This window comes from Dunckerocampus dactyliophorus, chromosome 18 (assembly GCF_027744805.1).
Source record: "Dunckerocampus dactyliophorus isolate RoL2022-P2 chromosome 18, RoL_Ddac_1.1, whole genome shotgun sequence".
Taxonomy (NCBI): Eukaryota; Metazoa; Chordata; class Actinopteri; order Syngnathiformes; family Syngnathidae; genus Dunckerocampus; species Dunckerocampus dactyliophorus.
In genome coordinates, this window is record NC_072836.1 from 19931058 (window position 1) to 19952179 (window position 21122).

Sequence of the window (21122 nt, forward strand, 5' to 3'; positions counted from 1 at the left end):
ACAAATGAATGATGCTAACCAAGGTTCCACTGTGTACATAAAGAAGTGAGTGTGCGTAGCAACAAGAGCTACCTGCGGGGCTGGAAGTCGTTCTCTTTCTCCCTCTCCCTGCGGTACAGAGATGCCTTCTCGGGGGGCTCAGGCTTCGTGGATAGGATGCTGTCGTTACGGTAACGCAGCTGGCGATAAGGGCAAAGTAAAACATCACGTGACCAAAAGAACTGCATAGTATCACTTGTAGGGGTGGGGCAGTCTTCACCATGGTTGGCCTGTTGGCCTGCTCTGCCATGGAGTGATGATGGAGGGGCGAGGAGGACGAGGTGAGGGCGGGAGGCAAGCTGGGGGAATACGTGGGGGACACGGCGGGCAGACTGGGTGAAGGAGGGAGGGAGCTGGTGTGGGCATGCACATTTGGTATGATCACAAGAAGATCTCTGCCGTTGGCTATCAAAGCAGGAAATGGTGGACAAATAGACCATACATTGTCAGATAAATGTTATAATGTGACCACATACAAGTTAACTGCGTGTTACCCGCAGGATGAGAAGCCTCCGTGTTAACTGGATGCTCTTTGGGTACCCAGCTGGGAGACTTGGTTCTGTTCTGAAAGACATAAAACATGTTTTTAGACATTTTAATGGCAGAATCTTGATGAGAGCACATATTTATAAGTGTGATGCAGCGTTCCCTAATCAAGTATAAAAATGCAAGTGGTGGACGGTGGCTGAACTGCTTTGAGATTGGGTCGCCGTCTGAGGCGGGACTCCTCAGGTAAAATCCTCTCCTCTGGTGACTCATCACTGGACCATTCCGACTGGCCCTGAGCAGGTTTAAGATCCCCTTGGCAGAAGACAGTTGGGGGTAAGTCCCTTGGCAGGCTCTGAGGGGGAAAAAAAATCCTGAACTATTTTGCAGAAGGACAATAAAAGTACCGGAATTTCCCGTGTATGAGCCGCTACTTTTTTCTTAAACTTTGAACCCTGCAGCTTATACAGCGGTGCGGCTAATTTATGGCTAAGTTCTAATCCCCTGACATCTCCTTTACTTTAGAACTACTACATATTGTTTAAATACTGTGCTGCTTGCAAGTCAGTGAGGAAACCGTAGCTCTTTCTTTGGCAGGAGCCAATCACAAGCTATCAGTGCACTCACAACGAGCTGGTCAACCCTTTGGAGGAGGGAATTGCAGGAGGTCATGACTCAATATAACAGTCTGACTCACGGTGTCATCTTACAAAAAACACTAAACTCATCACGCAGCAACTTAACACTCAAAAGGCATACCTAAAAATATACAAACATGTACCAATATAAGTTTAAAATGAAAAAAAACCCAACTCTTTTCGTGTTTACATCTGAGCAAAGCATTCATTGGTGCCTGCCAGGGCACTGCAATGATGTCAGCCTCCCTCTGGTCTCCTCTGGCTCCCTCTGGTGGAAAGTAGCAGCATTGCAGCGCCATCCATACATCCATTTTCTATGCCGCTTGTCCGCCAATGAAATGCTTTTAAATGAAAACTTTTAAAAAACTTAAACTTGGTGCATGTTTGTATATTTCTTATGTATACCTTTTGAGTGTTAAGTTGCTTTGTGTTGAGTTTACAGTTCTTTGTAACGTGTAACGTTTACTGTTTGAAGTAACGACCTTCTGCAATTTCCAAGCTGGTTGCGAGTTTTTCCATAGCTCATGATTGGCTCCTGTAAAATAAAGAAGCTGCCTGGTCCTCACGGACTCGTGCGGGCCACAGTATGCCATTTTCTGACGTGGACATGTGCGGCGTATTTATGTACAAATCTGTTTTTTCCTCTAAATGTAACAAGTGCGACTTACACACCGGAATTTACTGTAAATCTTTATTGTCAAACCTGATCCAAGGCGATGTCCTTGGAGAGGCGTCTTAGGCGAGACTCCAGCGTGCCCAGCCTGGCTTCTTTCCGCACCATCTCGATGTGGAGCTCGTCGCTCTTCTCCTCCAACTCTCGAATCTGTTTGCGATACTTGTCCTTGTCAATCAGACTCTGCGAGAACTGGTGCTGGGCCTCGTCTCTGCCCCGGAAGGCCTTTGCATGCATGGCAGAAAATACACCGTATCACTCGCTGTACATTGAGGGTATGAACTTGTGTTTGTGGGTCACCTGGTCTCTTTCTTTTTCCACTTCCTTTAGCTGCATGGTGATGGTGTCCATGCGGTTGCGGTACATCTGACAGTCTTTCTGTAGTGTGGAGCACTTGAGCTCCAGATCCTCTTTTTCCTCCAGGTACTACACACACACACACACACACACATACAACATCACAACAGGGTGTAAATAACCATGATATTACCAAAAAAGCTAAAAGGAAGTAAAGTTATGTAGTTTTCCATGACATGTTTATGCTAGGTAATGTGCAATCTAAACCAAATCCACAGGCAATTTGGATTTACCAATTATGACCCAAGTGAGGATAAGCGGCATTGAAAATGCATGGATGGATGGAAATTGATATTTTTTTGTTGATACAGTATTAATATAATATTGTGTTTTCGCCGTAGGGTGGCTGGGCTTTCCCTTAGAGATAAGGTGAGAAGCACTGTCATCCGGGAGAAACTCGGAGTTGAACCGCTGCTCCTCCGCTCGAGAGGGGCCAGATGAGGTGGCTTGGGCATCTGGTCAGGATGCTTCCCAGACGCCTCCCTGGGGAGGTGCCTGGGACACGTCCAACCGATAGGGGGCCTCCGGGAAGACCCAGGACACGTTGGAGAGACTGTGTCTCTCAACCGGCCTGGGAACGCCTCGAGATCCGCCGGGGAGTAGCCAGAGAGAGTGAAGCCCAGGCTGCTGACCCCGCGACTCGACCTCGGATAAGCGGAGAAAGATAGATGGATGAATGTATTTATTTATTTGATTTACTTTATTTATTTTAAAATTGAATTTAAGCTATTGTCAGCCTCCACACTGAAAAAAACTGAAATCTAAACAGGATTACAAATCGTTCCAGAAATCCCAAACTTAATTTTATTGATGTATTTTTTAATTAAATTTATTACAATTATCAATTGATATTTTTAAGATATTACGTGGTTTTCCATTATATGTTTATGCTGCATTGCTACATGAAGTGCAATCTAGATCAATTCGAGAAACAATTTGAATTTACCAATTATAAATTCATATTTTTCAATGGATATTTATTCCATTTAATTAATTCATTATAAAAATGCATTTAATTAATTAATATTTATTTACTTATTTTATTTAATGTATGTATTTCTTTATTTTAAATTTAAATGCTGTCAGCCTCTACACAGCAAAAACTGAAACCTAAACAGGCTTACACCCCAGAAATCCAGAAATAATTTGGATTTACCCGGTTATAAATTCACATTTTTTAATTCATATTTATTCAACATTTTTTATTTAATTTTATTTATTTTTTATTTATTTTTTAGTGAATTTATGAAAAATATCTATTGCTATTTGTAAAATGTTATGGTCATGTGGTCCATATTGTGTGTAAATACAAGTCTCCAGGTTGGTGTGAATATTGCCTTCATTTCAGGCACAATATTAATGTAGCCCTGTATATCTATCCCTCTATTTCATTTTGCATAGACTTCATCTTTTTTCAGTGTCTAACCTGGAAGTAGATGGAGTTGTGCCAAGTATTTATTACCCAGATAGCACACAAATGTAGACCTTATCTCCTTTTTTGACAGTGTTGAGCGTGCGTTACCTTGTCTCGTAGTTCCTCTGCTTGTCTGACTTCCTCGTGGAGGTTGTAGAGGTGGTTGACCAGGTCTTGTCTGTCTTCGAGCGCTTCCTGTCTGTCGTGTTCCAAAATGTCGAGGATGTCTTTGTCCGATGCGTACACAGGTCCGGGCTGAGCATTGGGGGGGGGGGAGTACTTGGTTAACCTTCCATAACCAACTGGAGGCCCTTTGAAGATGCTACAGCACACACCTGGATGATGGACTGGAGCTCCTGTATCTTGATCTTGAGTATCTCGTTCTCCCGCTCGAGCTCAAAGATCTGCTCCCTCTTGGGCCGATTCTCGATGTCGTTCTTCAGCTTGAGACTTTGCTTGCGCTCCATCTTGCACTCTTCCTCCATCTTGTTTAGCCGGTGCTTTAGCTGATCAATCTGCACAAACAAACAGAGAGGACACAGGATAAACGGCGAGACCGGGGTGTCCAAAAACGGCCTGCTTGGCAGAGTTCCAAGACCAAAACCACGGCTGAACAAAAACAACATTAAGGCTCGTCTCCATTTTGCCAGAAAACAACTGATGATCCCCAAGACCTCTGGGAAAATACTCTGTGGTCTGATGAGGCAAACATTTTGGAAGGTGTGTGTCCCATTATATCTGGTGTAAAAGTAATGCCGCATTTCAGGGAAAGAACATCATAACAACAGTAAAATATGGTGGTGGTAGTGTGACGGTCTGGGCTGTTTTGCTGCTTCAGGACCTGGAAAACTTGCTGTCATAAATGGAAGCATGAATTCTGCTGAAGGAGAATGTCCGGCCATCTGTTGGTGACCTCAAGCTGAAAGCAACTTGGGTTCTGCAGCAGGACAATGATCCAAAACACACCAGCAAGTCCACCTCTGAATGGCTGAAGGAAAACAAAATAAAGACTTTGAAGTGGCCTAGTCAAAGTCCTGACCTGAATCCTGTCGATATGCTGTGGCATGACCTTAAAAAGGAAAACCCACCAATGTGGCTGAATGACAACAATTCTGCAAAGATGATGGGCCAAAATTCCTCCCCAGCGCTGTAAGAGACTCATTGCAAGTTATCGCAAACGCTTGATTGCAGTTGTTGCTGCTAAGGGTGGCCCGACCAGTTATTAGGTTTTTCGCAGGCAATCCCTTTTTCCACACGGGGCCATGTTGCTTTGGATTTTTTTTCTCCCTTAATGATAAAAAGTTTCATTTAAAAACTGCATTTTGTGTTGAGTTGTGTTGTCATTGACTAATTTAAACTTGTTCGATGATCTGAAACATTTAAGTGTCACAAAAATAAGACATCAGGAAGCAAACACTTTATAACACCACAGTAGGTGACAAAGCCCATTAGTGTACTATTTAAATGATACATTTCATTTATAAATCACAAATGCAGCACAAATGTACACTTGCACAATCTATTGATGTGGAATCAATCAGAAACTGCAGGCTTTTGCGACGTTACGATCACAGACCAGACTTCCCGGTCCCCGCCCACCCCTTCCAGTACCACCGGGAGGACACCAAGGCGCTGCCAGCAGGGAGGCGTCCGGGAGGCAAGTGCGGCCTCGCAACTTTGTCCGATCCCCGCAACTTCCCCGCACATTTGAGCCAATCACAACTTCTGGCCGCAGATGACGCACGGAAATTTCTTCTTTTTTTAAACTTTAACTCCAACCTTTAAAACTTACTTCCCGGGGTGCAATGGGTGTTGTATTGTTCATTATAGTGTGACTTTGTATGCATACTTCCTGTTGACATGCAGAACTGTAAAAAACAAACGTAAAAAGGAGCATAATTGCCTCTCGTTTCCATCAGTACCTCCAGCTGCAGGTCTCTGCTCCTCATCACTGCCATGTTCTTCTCTTCGCTGAGCGCAGCGTACCTCATGGCCAGTTTGTAGTTCTCATCCTTGACTCTCAGCAGCTCGTCACTGTAGGTGTTTCTCTCCTCTTTCGTCTTGTTGTACCCTGCAGACCCACACATACTGCACTGGTGAGCCCCATATTACATTTAAGGTTCACTATGATGCAAAATGGACTTTTTAATGCTGTTCTAACAGTAACATGTGTCCCTAGAGCCTGGTTATGACCTCAAAATGTGAGAAAAATCTATCATCTCCAGCTAGTCTCTCACAGGCGTCGCTACACGTCTTAAAATAAAACCTGGAGCTCTGCCAACCAAACATTTTCCAGAGAGGGCCCCATACTGAAAAATGAAAAGCATCCCAGCTTTGTGATATACAGTAGGTGTAAAAGCCTATTAGTAGTATGAACTTTGCTCTTTTGAGTCCCATTTTTGCAGTTGATTTTTTTGTTAACTTTCCAAATATTTCAACTTTCTCCTTCAATAATCTTTGTAAATTTTCTTTTCAGAATATTATGACTTTGTTCCCATCATATTTTGAGTTTATTACCATAATATTATAACTTAATACCCCAACCTAATTTTCCAAAAATGACAACTTTATCTTGTTTTGTTTATTTCTCATAGTATTACAACTTTTAAAAAAAGGTTTTTCTTTAATATTTCAACTATATGCTGCTAAACATAGTAAAACATTTTTCCTCATAATATTTTGTTTTAATTCTCATAAAATTACAGCCATTTTTTCCATTTCTGTTGCTGCTGGGTTTTTTTTATTGTCCAAACTTTCTTCTTGTAAATTGTTTTGCTCGTAATTCGTATTGGTTTATTAATTACTATTAACAAACGTTCGTATTGATTTATTCCAATAATATTTTGACATTATTCTTGTAACATGGTAACTTTTCCGCAAACTAACGACAACTTTTTTGTTATGTTTGTTTCTCATAACATTCCGACTTTTAAAAAAATAACATATTTTTTCTTTAATATTTCGACTCCATGCTACCAAAATGGCATGATTTGTCCTTGTAATATTATTTGAGTTTCTGCTCATAAAATTGCTACTTTTTTCTTGTTAAAATAAAAAAATTCTCTGAATATTTTGACTTTATTGTTGTAAAATTACAGCTGTTTTTTTTCCATTTCTACTATTGTTTTGTTTTTGTTTTTTACATTTCCCAACTATTTCAACTTTCCTCTTGTGATATTATGCCTTTATTCCTATAATATTTTGACTTTATTCTTGTAACAGTGACGTTTTCCAGAACCTAACTTTCCAAAAATGACCATTTTATTTGTTGTATTGTTTGTTTCTCATAATATTTTTTCTTTAATATTTCAACATAATTTGTCCTCATAATATTACAATGTTGTTCTCGTAAAATTTCCACTTTTTCTCATTCAATTACAACCAACTTTCTTCTCTTAATATATAATATTTTGACCTTATTCTTGGAAAATTACTGCAGATTTTTCCATTTTTGATTCTTTTCTTGTTAAATAATATTTTTAGTATGTGCTCCGGGCCAATACATATATAGCCACGTGCCACAACTGGCCCCCGGGCCGCACTTTGGACACTCTCTGCAGTACAGGGCTTACTCAAAGCACTTTTAAACTGTCTAAATGGCAGCATCAAGGCTAGATTTTAGCCAACATGCTCCCAATACACTATAAATGATTTGAAATGCATGGATAGAATACACTAGGTCCCCAACTTACGAACACCCGACTAGCGAACACTCGCGGATACGAACACAAGCCGACTGGTTTATATTTTATTTTATTTTGCCTTGTAGTCGCTCGATCAGTATTTCTACTGCTACTGCACATGCTTGACCAGTAGAGGGCACTGTGACACTGCTAATGCAGCCTTAGAGCTAATGAGACCAACAGAGGAAGAGTTAGACGCTGGGGAGATACAGTGTAAAGCTAAATTGTACAACCCGGACAGAGCATGTGATTAAAGTTTATGAAGAGTTAATAGGCCTGCTTAATTCTACACCACCCACAGAACACTACCTCTTTTAGTCTAACGACGACAACGATTTGTCCTTTTTTTCAATATCTCCTCCTCCAACTCCTCCACGACGACGTATGCTCGGCGACTCCTCTTCAAAGGTAAATAACGTTTATTATTACCTATTATTATATCACTTTTATTATTGTTTTTTTCATTAATTATCCTCGTTTAATATTACTACTGCATCCAAAATCATATTTACATACATACACATATACTATATATGTATACACGTACATGTGGTACCTATATCATTGGTAATATTACCTTTTCCCCTACTTAAGAACGATTCAACATAAGAACGGTCGTCTGGAACCAATTGTGTTCGTTAGTTGGGGACTTAGTGTAGTTTGTTTTTACTTTGTTGCAAGGTCTGAAGTTCCTGGTTCACAAGTCGTAGCTTCTTCTGCTCATCCTCCAGGGTGCAGTTCTTCCTGCTGAGCTCCACGTGCTGCAGGGTCTTCTCCTTCGACTGCTGCTGCAGCTTCATCACCTCATTCATTAGAAACTGAGTCAGACCTTCGTGACCCTCCTCCACTGCAACCAAGCACACCAGAGAAAAACGTGGCTGTGGTTTTCAATTGTATGGAATACACAGATCCCTCTTAATGCTGTAGTAAGTGATGAGAGTGCCAGATTAAGGGTACATTTGCACACACGCTTTGTTGGAGAAGCGTCAGCGCAACCTTTTATTTAATTAAAATCTGAAATCAAGGTGGAAAATATGTATTTTTGACACATTTCAAAGTGAAAGTGAAAGTTTTATGTGGCCTCAGTGAACCTCAAGTAGAGGAAGTGCGAGTTTGCCTCACCTACGATGGTGGAGAAGCGACGTGTGGGGTTCTTCCCCGTGACCTGTTTGTAGAGTTCCGGGTAGTAAAATTCCAAGCTCTCCAGAAAAACCACGTAGCCCCGCTCCCCCTGCGAGTGTAGGATGTCCAGAAGACGACCTGGTGGGAGATGTGCGTCTCATCAAATTTCACAAGAGCTCCCTAATCTCCTTAGAACCTGATGAAGAACGAGCAAAGTGTGCTATCTGGCAACATACTTGTGCGATTAGCTTTGGAGACCAGCAGCAGGGAGTTGAGAATCTCGTCTTCATCCTGCTCGTCCAGCACTTTGCACTGGCGAAGGTACGGCGTGAGCTTGGCCGGAGAGATGATGCGGCAAATTTCATAGCGTTTGCACTCCACGTTCTCCCACAGCGCCTTGACGTCGTCAAGTGTCCCGGGTGTGCCGTTTTCCATCTCATGCAGCCTGAATCCTGCATAAAACATTTTTCATTCAATAGATTTCTCCAATGTTAAGTGAAAACAATTCAACGTGCTTGCACAAGACAAATGAATGAAGATTTCAAAAACAAAACAAAACAAAACAGGGAAGAGTAAATAAATTGCATGGTGATTCAAGGTGACTGTTGAGATGACTCAACATTTTACTCACCCAGCAAATGCCAAATTCCCAAAAACAGCAAAGCTCGTGTGTAATATAAAAGGTCTATTTTTTCCATTTTAAAATTTATTTTAATTTGTTTATTTTTAATTATCTATTTTTTTATTTTATGTATATTGTTGGTTTTTTTTAATAAGTTGCAATCAGTTGCATTTTTGCAGCATGTCCTGAAAAACAGCAAAGCTTTCCTCTTACATTGAAGATCTTTGACCAGCAGTTTTGCATTAGATGCTGAAAAACAGCAGATCTTTTGCGTCATACAGAGGACCTCTGATTACCATTTTTGTAACTGGTTCTTAAAAACAGCAGAGCGCTCCTGTCCTATAGAGCAGGGGTTTTCAAATGGTCTGAAACAAAAAGCCGCATTTTCCAATAGTCATTAAGTCATGATCCACTTTTATTTAAGTCAAACAAAGTACAAATTTAAATATTAATACACAAAATTCCACAGCCAAAGTGCATTTCAGAGGACTTTATTAAGGAGGATGATAACTGGATGTATACTAATCATTCATAAATGAAAATTCCATCCATCCGCTTATTCGGGTCCGGGTCGCAGGGGCAGCAGTCTCGGTAGGGAAGTCCAGACTTCCCGGTCTCCAGCCACCTTTCAGTTCCACTGGGAGGATGCCAAGGCATTCCCAGGCCAGCTGTGAGACATGCAGCCCCAATGTATATACACACATAACACCAACAATAGCAGAGGAGACGTTGCTTTACACTCCTCATGAGACACACATCATTGTTTCTGTGCTACTGGATGTAATCCCTTGTTAGATGAAGACTTAAAGTAGATAACAAGAACATTGGCATCTACAGTGCCTTTAAGTACAGCAGGAACGTAGTTCACTGTTAGTGTTTTGCAGACTGGTTTGTCCAATCACTTAGTGTGACAATAGACAGTTACCGTCTTTGTATGAAGACAATAAAAGCAGGAAAAAAGGGTGTGACTTACAGTAAAACAAATTAGCACACAACAAGCTTAGCGATGAACTTCCCTGGCAAAGGCAATGACTACATAAGATTCAAGATTCAAGATTCAAGAGAGTTTTATTGTCATGTGCATAGTACAACAGCAGTTATACTATGCAATGAAAATCTTATTCTGTTCATTCTCCCAAGAAAAGAAAGAAAACAAATGAAAGAATAAGAACATAAGAAACATAAACACATAAACATATATACCAATAAATTAAGCAACAACAACAGAAGAGACATTAATACAAATAAATAAATAAATAAATAAATAAATAAATAAAGTGCTATGAGTGTGTGCGTGTGTTGCGTGCGGCGTGTGCGAGTGCTTCGTTGAGGAGCCTGATGGCCTGTGGGTAAAAGCTGTTTGTCAGCCTTGTGGTCCTGGACTTCAAACTCCTGTAGCGTCTGCCTGACGGTAGGAGTGTGAATAATGAGTGTTGTGGATGTGTACTGTCCTTGATGAGGTTGTGTGTTCTTCGTAGGACTCTAGATTTATAAATGTCTTGCAGTGAGGGGAGGGCTGCCCCAACAATGTTCTGTGAGGTCTTGATCACCCGCTGGAGTGCCTTCCTATCACGTGTTGTACAGTTACCGTACCAAACAGTGATGGAGGCGGTAAGGACACTTTCCATAGTGCATCTGTAGAAGCAACTCAGGATTGTGGTGGACATGCCAAATTTCCTCAGTCTTCTCAGGAAGTACAGTCTCCTTTGGGACTTCTTCAGAATTTGTTGGGTGTTGTGAGACCAGGTGAGGTCCTCGCTGATGTGTGTGCGGCTCCTTTTCCCTTGTTCTTGGGTCGATGATCATCTCTTTAGTCTTATCTGTATTGAGAAGGAGATTGTTATCACGACACCAAGCTATGAGGTCCGCCACCTCTCTTCTGTATGATGTTTCAACACCACCAGTGATCAGTCCGATGACTGTCGTGTCATCTGCAAATTTAATGATGCTGGTGTTGTTCTGGGAGGCCACGCAATCGTAGGTGAAGAGCGTGTAGAGGAGCGGACTCAGCACACACCCCTGTGGGGTCCCAGTGCTCACAATTCTTGAGCTGGATGTGCGATTGTGGACTCTGACTGACTGGGGCCTGCCTGTTAGAAAGTTAAACACCCAGTTACAGAGGGAGGGTGACAGGCCAAGTGTGAGGAGCTTATTTGTGAGTTTGTGGGGGCTGACCGTATTAAAAGCAGAGCTATAGTCTATAAATAGCATTCTGACGTATGTGTCCTGGCCCTGTAGGTGAGAAAGGGCTGTGTGGATGGCAGTGTTGACTGCATCATCCGTGGACCGGTTCTGGCGATATGCAAACTGTAGAGGGTCCACAGTTGCCGCCGGGATGCTCTTTTTGATGTGGGTCATGACTATTCTTTCAAAGCACTTCATAACAATAGGAGTGAGTGCTATAGGGCGATAGTCATTCAAGCAGGTCACGTTGCTCTTCTTGGGTACGGGCACTATGGTGGTGGACTTAAAGCAGGTCGGTACAGATGCTTGTGCAAGCGACAGGTTAAATATGTCAGCAAGCACATCAGCTAGCTCTGATGAGCAAACCCGAAGTGCACGTCCTGAGATGTTGTCTGGCCCTGCTGCTTTTCGTGGGTTTGTTTTGTTCAGAACCCTGCGCACATCAGCTGATGTCACCATGAGAGGTGAGTCCTGTGTGCTCCCCAGGTTCAGCCACCCTCTCTGCTCATCAGGAGTTTGGGTGTCAAAGCGGGCATAGAACTCATTCAACTCATCAGGAAGTGTGGTTTGGCTGGACGTGGCTACGCTACTCTGCTGTCGATAGTCTGTGATGTGCTGGAGCCCCGCCCACATGCGCCGAGGGTCTGAGGTGGAATAGTAGCCCTCCAGCTTCTGTCTGTACTGTCTTTTGGCCTCTCGTATGGACCTCCTCAGGTTATATCTGGCCTTTTTGTAGTCCTCAGCGGTGCCCATGACAAATAACTCATGTATCCTGTGGCTAAACACGGATGTCCAACTTTTAACTGGATAAAGGATGCATATTTGCAATCATTTTGCTGGCCTCGATATATTGACACGTGCAAGCATGTTTGTTTTCCTCTTCTCTCTCTCTCTCGACCAAACAGGCTGGATGACGAGAGGATTCACTCCTATCCCTTTTCCACTGCAGCAAACTTTGGTGCTGGTGCAGATTTTCTTCAGAGCTGGAGTTGAACCGGTGTTGGCTTTGAACAGGCTCTACACCAGATTCGTTTTCCACCATCCTGGGGAGCCGTGTGGTGTCATTATGTCACAAGGGTTACGCCGCCGATCAGGACATAACAAAAGGGAGATCAGCGTGAGTCACGCAATTTCAGTAACGTTTATTGAAACGTCCGGATGAAAAGCAATGACCTGTCTGGAGTCAGAATTTGACAAACTACCAGACAATCAATAATTTAAAAAACACATGCAGCTATTAGTTTGTGGAATATTCAAGTAAAGAATAACTGTTATGTAAGACTAGCGTATTTGTTCTTGAGCGTTACCATAAAGCAGTGACTAAACACAGCTCTGTTACAGAGATGAAACACTTCCTGCTTGCTGAAATAAAATACAATTTTAGACAGAAATACAACAGATAGAAATACCCAGACGACTTTTTTTTGACACCTCGTCAAGCAGCGTTTACGTCTAGTGCACGACAATAGCACACGCGACGCGCATTGTTCCCGCATGGGTATGCATTGTCACCGCCGCTTCCCGCATACGTGAAGCAGTCCTGGCATTAGCTGGCCCCCGCTGTGTCCCGCCGCGTCCTGCTGTGCCCCGTGTGACGCTACACAACAGCAGGCATCACCGCTGTAACTTCATTAATTCAGACACTCGATGCTCCATTGTTTTTATTGTCGTGTGTGGTTTTTATTGGAGTGTTTCTTTTTTTCTTTACTGAGGTTTATTTTTGCTTGTTTCTGGTTGTGATCGTAATTTTTATTTAAGTGCGATTTTTGCTAAAAGAGACCGAGAACCTATTTTATTTTCATTGGGGTCTTTTTTTGTTTTGTTTGTTTAATTTATTTGATTTAACAGCTCTTGACATTCCAATTACGATGTTAAATACTCTTGAGAAATGAAAGTTTATTGTTTTTGATACGGTGCACTCGCATTATGATGCCATATCTTATTACATTAATGAAAATATGGTCTCAAAACAGCGTTGACAATGATATTGTTTATCTGCAATATTTTGCAGGACAATTATCGTCTATCCAACTTTGTTGTCCTGACAGGCCTACGCTCTGTCGTCACGTTTTCCAACCCAGCGTTTCACTCTCTCACACAAGCACACAAACAAATACACACCGTGGCAGCCCATCTCCTGCATTTGCATGTCGTAGCTGTGCAGTTAAACAAATACAGGCTATCTGATCTATTCCTCTGCACGTAAACACTCGTGTTTGCATACAACCGGTGCATTCATCATTTTGGAATACAGCTATGTTAAATCGCATCAGTTTTTCTTACAAGCAGATCTTTGATTGTTATGGCGGAGGTCAGCTGTAGTCCTACAGGAGATGCCAAACATTGATGAATTGTATCAAAAATGCAGAGCCTGAGAGGAGACGGTAATAACACAGTCAGCCCATAAAGGTGTTATATGAGTGTGAGCTGCCAGGGTTCAATGCAGATCACAAAACCACAAGAGCACAGTCCAACACACACACACTCATACGCACTCATCTACAAAAAAACGCACATATGCTTCCTCTTCTCTTATTTAAGAGATTGTTGTTGAGAAAGCTCATCGTTGCTTCCCCTTGTAAAACCAGATGTGCGTGGCAGCTTCTTTCACTTCTTTTTGACACAGGAGTGTGTTTCACTTTCATACCATCTTGTCTGTATTGCGAGCGCATTCCCACCCTCACAGCTTTACACTGCATTTTTAAGGGCTCACGCAAGATTGAGGAAAGGTTGAGCAAATTTGAATTCACCCTTTTTTCCCCGTGTGCCAGACAGTGCGAGACTGTCACGTGTCTTGTTGCAGCAACCATCGGCGTCATGTGAAAACTGTCGGGACACCCCATCACAGGATGTACTGGTTGTGTGGATTTGGCCGCCCCTGCTTCGTTGCCCGTGCAGTTGTTTTCCTGATAGATGCACCACATGGGGATGCTGTGTCATTAAACCCCCAAAGTTTGACCCCATTAATCAGACTGACTTGAATTTCTCACTGCACTCAACAAAACACCCGCTGCAACTTTAGGGTGTTTTGGTGAATCACCACCAAATTTGGTACAGCCATTTAGGGAACTGACAAGCACGTGTCTGTCAAATTTGGGCAAGATTGGTTAAAACACATGGACGCCATCAACCAAAATGTCTTAGCAGAGGCATGGGCGAGACTTAGCAACTAATTGCCCACCTGTCACTCGCCATTCGTCCAACGGTTATGAAACTTTGGGGATGTCTGTGAGGGGTGCAACGATACACAAAATTCACGGTTCGGTTCAGTTCGATACGTATGTGTTATCGTTCGATATTTTTTCTATACAAAAAATAAATGACCTTGCGTTGAATTTTATTGAAATTGCCAACATTTTTCACATTTTCCAACATTTTCAGCATGGTATGAATGTGGGTCTGTGCTTCACAATGCAACCTAAACCAGAGTAGTTGATCGCAGATACACCGAGCTTGCAGCACAGAGCGCCGTCAGAAGTTGAATGTCTGTGTTACATGTATGCTAGCATGTCTTTCAAAGCATTCTGAGCACACTCTACAGGGGGCGCCACAAATAAAATATTTGCACTTTTCTGATTACTCTATGTGGTGGGCCGCACGGTGGCCTCGTGGTTGCATGTTGGCCACACGGTCAGGAGATCTGGAAGCTCTGGGTTCGTATCTCTGTGTGGAGTTTGCATGCGTGGGTTTTACTCGGTCTTCCTCCCAAAATATGCATGTTAGGTGAATTGGAGACTGTACGAATGTGAGTGTGAATGATTGTTTGTCTATTTGTACCCTGTGATTGGCTGGCGGGTCCGGGTTGCACCTCCCCCACTAAAACATCTTCCCTGCACATTTAATCTAACCTATCAACTTGTCTTGATTTTTCTCTGTTTTTTTGTTTTTGTAAATGGACGTGACGTACTTGGTTTTTTTTGGCAACCGTGAGCAGGAAGGGGTACTGATCATAAATTGTCACCCATAGAGTTATATATAATATCTATTGTGCTGAAGTGATATTATTACAAGTCACTTCCTTTAAAATCATTCCATTCATTCATAATTTCCTCCTACTTATCTTTATTAGAGTCACAGGTGAGCTGGAGCCAGCTGATAAAATCCAACCAAATAAAATAAAATACAATATGGATAACAATGCAGTTATTTTAAAATAAAATAAAATACAGATAACGTTTTGTTTTATTTTGTTATTTTAATAAAACGCCTATGACTTGTAATTCCAATAAAATAAAATAAGTTAAAATAAAACCAAATAAAATAAAGTAACATAAATAAAAATGCATTTATTTTAAAATAAAATAAAAATACTGATACTGAAATGCTATTTAATTTTATTATTTTAAAAACACCTATTATTTGTGATTCCAATAAAATAAAATAAGTTAAAATAAAACAAAATAAAATAAAGTAACATAAATAAAAATGCATTTATTTTAAAATAAAATACTGATACTGAAATACTATTTAATTTTATTATTTTAAAAACACCTATTATTTGTAATTCCAATAAAATAAAATCCAACTAAAGAAAATAAAATACTAAATGGATAACAATGGATTTTATTTTATTTTATTTGAACTTATTTTATTTTTATAAAAACAAAACAAAAAACACTATGATATGTAATTCCAATGACAAAAATGCAGTTTTGGCATCAAAGGAACAAAAGAAAAAAAGAAAAAAGATCATAGTCAATCATAATAAAAATTGATCCTTTTAAATAGATGCATTATTATTATTATTATTATAAGTAATATAAATTATATATACACAATATTTATAAATATACATACTAATACGCCTTCAGCATGCCAAAAAATATACCAATCTTCCTGTCCATCACATAAAACAGCGGTTGTCAAAGTGTGAGGGCCAGAACACTTCAGGGAATCCACAGCAGCTTGAGAAAAATAAAGAAAAACTTCTTTCTCAAGCCTGCTGAGCTGGCTTCAGTTATGTCTCAAGACAAAATGAATCGGGGTTTTTTTAGTTCCTACAAGTGAGAGAGTAAATCCACACACTATTCTCTATTATTCAGAAAATCTGTTTTTTGGGGAGTGGGGGGTATGCCCCAACTATATTACATTCCCTGAGGGGGAGGGTCACCGTTCCACGCTTTGAAAACCCCTGATATAGTAGTAGTAGTAGTAGTAGTAGTACTTTATTAATCCCACAGCAGGGAAATTCACCTGTTACAGCAGCAAGCAAGATACGCAAGTAAAGAATACATAGTGACTACAACATGGTTCAGGTGGTGCAGGTGTTGTAGAGCCTGACAGCGGTCGGTATGAAGGACCTGCGGAACCTCTCCTTCTTACACCGTGGGTGTAACAGTCTGCTGCTGAAGGAGCTGCTAAGGGAACCCACAGTGTCATGTAGCGGGTGAGAGGTGTTGTCCATGATGGATGTCAGCTTAGCCAACATCCTTCTCTCCCCCACTTCCTCCACGGAGTCCAGAGGACCGTCCAGGACAGAGCTCGCTCTCCTGATCAGTCTATTGATCCTGCTTCTGTCCCTGTCCGTGCTGCCTCCTCTCCAGCAGCCCACAGCATAGAAGATGGCTGAGGCCACCACAGAGTCATAAAAGGTCCGTAAAAGAGTCCTGCACACACCAAAGGACCTCAGTCTCCTCAGCAGGTGGAGGCGACTCTGGCCCTTCTTGGAAAGGGCGTGGGTGTTGACGGACCAGTCCAGTTTGTTGGTAAGGTGAACACCCAGGAATTTGTAGCTGTCTACCAACTCTATGTCCGCTCCCTGGATGTTCACCGGTGTGAAGTGTATATATAAGAGTATAGCTGCAGAATGCATGGCTATGTAGCGTGAGTGAAAGGTTAAGCTCTGGATATTTTTTTCTGACTAAACAGAGAGCCCAGACACACGCTTGCTGTGCTGTTTTGTGTGTTTTACTGTGCCGTTTGTTTGGCAGATGATTGCAAAGCTAGACTGTGAAGCAGTCAGCGGTTACACATGAATAACAAGTGCATAGAATGTGTGACAATTCTTCCTTTAAGTGCATTTTCAGCAGATGAGCGTTCACTACAGCCTCTGTTGAAACTGGGTCATACAGTACTATCCAGTATATGCCGGCCTGGAATTTGACTGATGGCGCAGATGTAAATGGTTCAGGTGTGTGCAAACCATCATAAAGACTCCATTGTGCAGGCACAATTACCCAAGCCTTAAGAAATCGGATACGTTGGTTCCGTGTGTGGAATCCAAAAGGAGGAGACGAGAGCAATGGCTGCATCATTTCAGAAAGGCCAAGGCCGTCAGGTCACTTTTCACAGGTCACATTGATTATTTCACTCTGCAGCGATGCAAGAATTACTAAGCTAACATCGACAGGAAATACAAGTCAAAAATAGACTTTTCATATCATAGCCTTCATAAAGTTTCCTATCATTGTCAAAGTTTTTGTAGTTGTTTCCAAAATATGATATTACGAAGTGACGCAGTAAAGTCTCACACCACTGCCGACAAGTACCACCATAATATCACCACAGCTACAATAAAAAGCATACTATTGCATTACAATAAATAAGGCTCCTTCTGTTTCTGGATGTCGTAAGATCGGGGTGGGCAAACTGCGGCACGCGGGGCACATCAGGCCCGCCACACGTCTTAATCTGGCCCACCGGCAGCCAGCAACATGACTTGCAGTGCTACTGTGGCATGCTTGAGTTGCCAGAGGGGTCAGATGCAATCTGTAGCTTGTGCAAAAAAGTGACCCATGACACAACGCAACACGACACACAAAGTAACCAACCTACTGCGCCATGTGGGCATACAAATAAATATCTACGCACGATACCCATGCCAAAAAAACACCCTTATACTCCCGCCGCAAGGCATGCTGGGTAGCTTGTGGTACTTGCCGTGTTTGTCGGATTTTTGCTTGATTGCAAAATATGTTGAGGAGGTCGTCAGAGAAGTAAACGAGGAGGAGTTAACACACTCTCGATAGGCAAAGTTTTTTTGTTCATATTTCACATTGTTGTTGCAGCTGGACTACCCAGCAAGCCTTGCGGGCATTTGGAAATAACAGTTTTAAGTTACGTGTTACGATTAGCGCTTAGTTGTTGTTTATCAATCACATAGTAGTAGCAGTTGATGTATGTGATGCGTTAACTTGCTGTGAATGTGTTGTGTTTTTGTCGCGTTGCACCGTGAGCAGGTATGTCGTTCTGTGTGATGGCCACCTACATATAAAGACGGTCCCTCTGCCAAATATTTTAACCCGATGTGGCCAGCGAGTCAAATACTTTGCCCACCCCTGCTTTAGACGGTGCAGGAGCAGCGCATGTCGTGACAGCTGAGTGCAAGAGAGAAAATGCGGAACTAAAGTTCACGCGCAGTACATGCCCAACTCTTTTCAGGCTATACTGCAGCCAATTCAACTGGCAACCCGTGGGTCAAAATCCAACTCATACTCAGCAACTCAGGAGACGTTTTTGCAGCAGGTTTCTAAAAACAGCAGAAAACGCCTGGCGTATCTTTGACTACATTTTTTTTACACTATATTTCTAACAGGAGCAGAGCACTCCTGTCATTTGGAGGATCTTTGACCGGCATTTTTTGCAGTAGAATCCAAAAAATATCAAAGCACTCCTGGTACAGTACATAAAAGATCTCTGCTTAGCGCTTTTGCAGTCGTCCTAAAAACCAGCAGGGCCCTCTAGTCGTCTACTGTATATGATCTTTTACTTGCGTTTTTGCAGTAAATCCTTCAAAAAATCAGATCGCTCCTCGTGCACTAGCATTTTTGTAGCAGAATTACTAAAAAACAGCAGAAAACTCCTATCATATGGAAGATCTGTCACTCGAATTCTTTTTTACAGAATGTTCCAGAAACAACAGAGCCCTCCTGGTATATAGAAGATCTTTGCTTGCCACTTTTGCAGTTAGAAAAAAAAAACATGAGGGAGCTCCTGTCATATACAGGATCTTTGACTAGTGTTTTTGTAGTAGATTACTAAAAAAACAGCAGACAACTCCTGTCATATAGAAGATCTTTTGTTTTGGGATAGATTTTTTCATAGATTCCTAAAAACAGCACAGCTCTCCTGTCATATAGTGCAGTGCTTCCCAACCATGGTGAAAGGAAATTATCCAATTTCGCTTAATTGGTCCAAAACTTCTACTTTATTTACTACAAATAACTGTCTTTGTTCAATTACCCTAAAACGTATATATATTATATGTAGTCCTAAAAAACAACATTTTTCAGTGAAGTACGCACTGTGGAGTATTTTTTTTTTATAGCCAAGTACCTCCCAAGTAGAGAAAAGCATTTTTGGGTAAAAAAAAAACAAAAAACAAAAACGACTCATTTATTACTGCCCAAAAAGTGCTCATCATCTGTAGTGGCCTTGTTTGAAACTTTTGGAAATAAAAATACAAATGAAATAACTTCATTTGTAAACAAATAAATAATGAACTTAATTGCAGACATACAGCAGCTAACAAGTTGAATTGCCCTTTTTCATATTCTAATAAAATTGTTTCTTCATCCATCCATCCATCCATTTTCTATACCGCTTCATCCTCATTAGGGTCGCGGGGGCATGCTGGAGCCTATCCCAGCTGACTTCGGGCGACAGGCGGGTTACACCCTGGACTGGTCGCCAGCCAATCGCAGGGCACATATAGACAAACAATCATTCACACTCACATTCATACCTATGGACAATTTAGAGTCACCAATTAACCTCACCTGCATGTTTTTGGGAATGTGGGAGGAAGCCGGAGTACCCGGAGAAAACCCACGCACACACAGGGAGAACATGCAAACTCCACACAGAAATGCCCAGGGGAGAATCGAACCCAGGTCTTCCCGATCTCCAGGCTGTTCATGTATTGGCCAACGTGCTAACCACTAGACCACCGTGCGGCCCTTGTTTCTTCATTGCAAAGGCAAATAAATCTATCGAGTTTATTTAATATTGTTTTATCTGGAGGTTTTTTTTTTTTTGCACATTTTGTCTCTCTCCGTTACAATGAACACACCGTAAACGTGCTGTACTCTTCATTCCTTTGTAAAAGTGTCAACTTATGAACAACAAACAAGTACCACCTGGTGTGTCTTCAAGTACCCCCATTTGAAAACTAGTGATACAGATAATCTTGGACTAGCATTTTTGTAGTCGATCCTTAAAAACAGAATAGTGCGACCGTCATATAAACGATTTTTCACTAGCATTAACATATGGGCTAACTTTGCATTGACATTATACACAAAATAATAAAAATAGTAAAGAAAGAAGTCTTTCTTTAGCTTTGTAGAAATGATTGAAAAGCAGCCCTTCTGTCGTTCCCCGGTGCAGTCTTCTGCACCGAGGGCTTGAAATTCTAAAGTCCTTGTTGATAATGACTTTAGCTGCGTTACCGGTCTTATAGCATTCTCCACGCACGAGCAACGTACCAGCAAAAATCAGAGAAAAATCCCATAATAAAGTTACAAATCAAGGGAGTGAGGTGTGTGTTTTTTAATCACATGTCACGCCAGATGATAACAGTGGATTCCGCAAAGAGGTTTGGCAATTTACACTCATCCAGCCTCATGTCAAGGCAATATATCGCGCCCTTAAACTATATAACATGGAGACAAATGAAGGTGCGCTTACCTGAGATGTGGATGATAAGCAGTCAGCACAGTCGCAGACAACTCAAAGCAAGGCAAAGGCGTGCCGGTGTGTGTTTTTATTGTCTTCTAAAGTGGAACTATCCTCTTTCACCACCCAGAAAATACACACAAAGTCGTTTGAGTCTCAGCATTTGTCCAAAACTGTCCTGAAGAGAGCGGGTGCCCGACTTTTAATGACTGAGTGAGAGAGAGGAGAGCGAGAGAGAGAGAGAGAGAGAGAGAGAGAGAGAGAGAGAGAGAGAGAGAGAGAGAGAGAG

The 21122-nt window shown here is 41.7% G+C and overlaps 1 protein-coding gene across 2 annotated transcripts in view; it reads right to left on the reverse strand.

Annotated features, from left to right (window-relative positions):
- Positions 1-21122, reverse strand: part of card11 (caspase recruitment domain family, member 11) — a 30250-nt gene that overhangs the window by 7794 nt on the left and 1334 nt on the right. For both annotated transcript variants that reach the window (XM_054759502.1, XM_054759503.1), the window contains exons 2-14: positions 20846-21042; positions 8649-8864; positions 8413-8550; positions 7961-8137; positions 5530-5678; positions 3943-4122; positions 3716-3862; positions 2137-2262; positions 1867-2061; positions 731-880; positions 534-603; positions 260-444; positions 73-179 (exon numbers count right to left, since the gene is read on the reverse strand). In XM_054759502.1, the coding sequence (XP_054615477.1) occupies positions 73-179; positions 260-444; positions 534-603; positions 731-880; positions 1867-2061; positions 2137-2262; positions 3716-3862; positions 3943-4122; positions 5530-5678; positions 7961-8137; positions 8413-8550; positions 8649-8847 (1823 nt within the window). In that variant the 5' untranslated portion in view covers positions 8848-8864; positions 20846-21042. The remainder of the gene's footprint in view (positions 1-72; positions 180-259; positions 445-533; positions 604-730; positions 881-1866; positions 2062-2136; positions 2263-3715; positions 3863-3942; positions 4123-5529; positions 5679-7960; positions 8138-8412; positions 8551-8648; positions 8865-20845; positions 21043-21122) is intronic.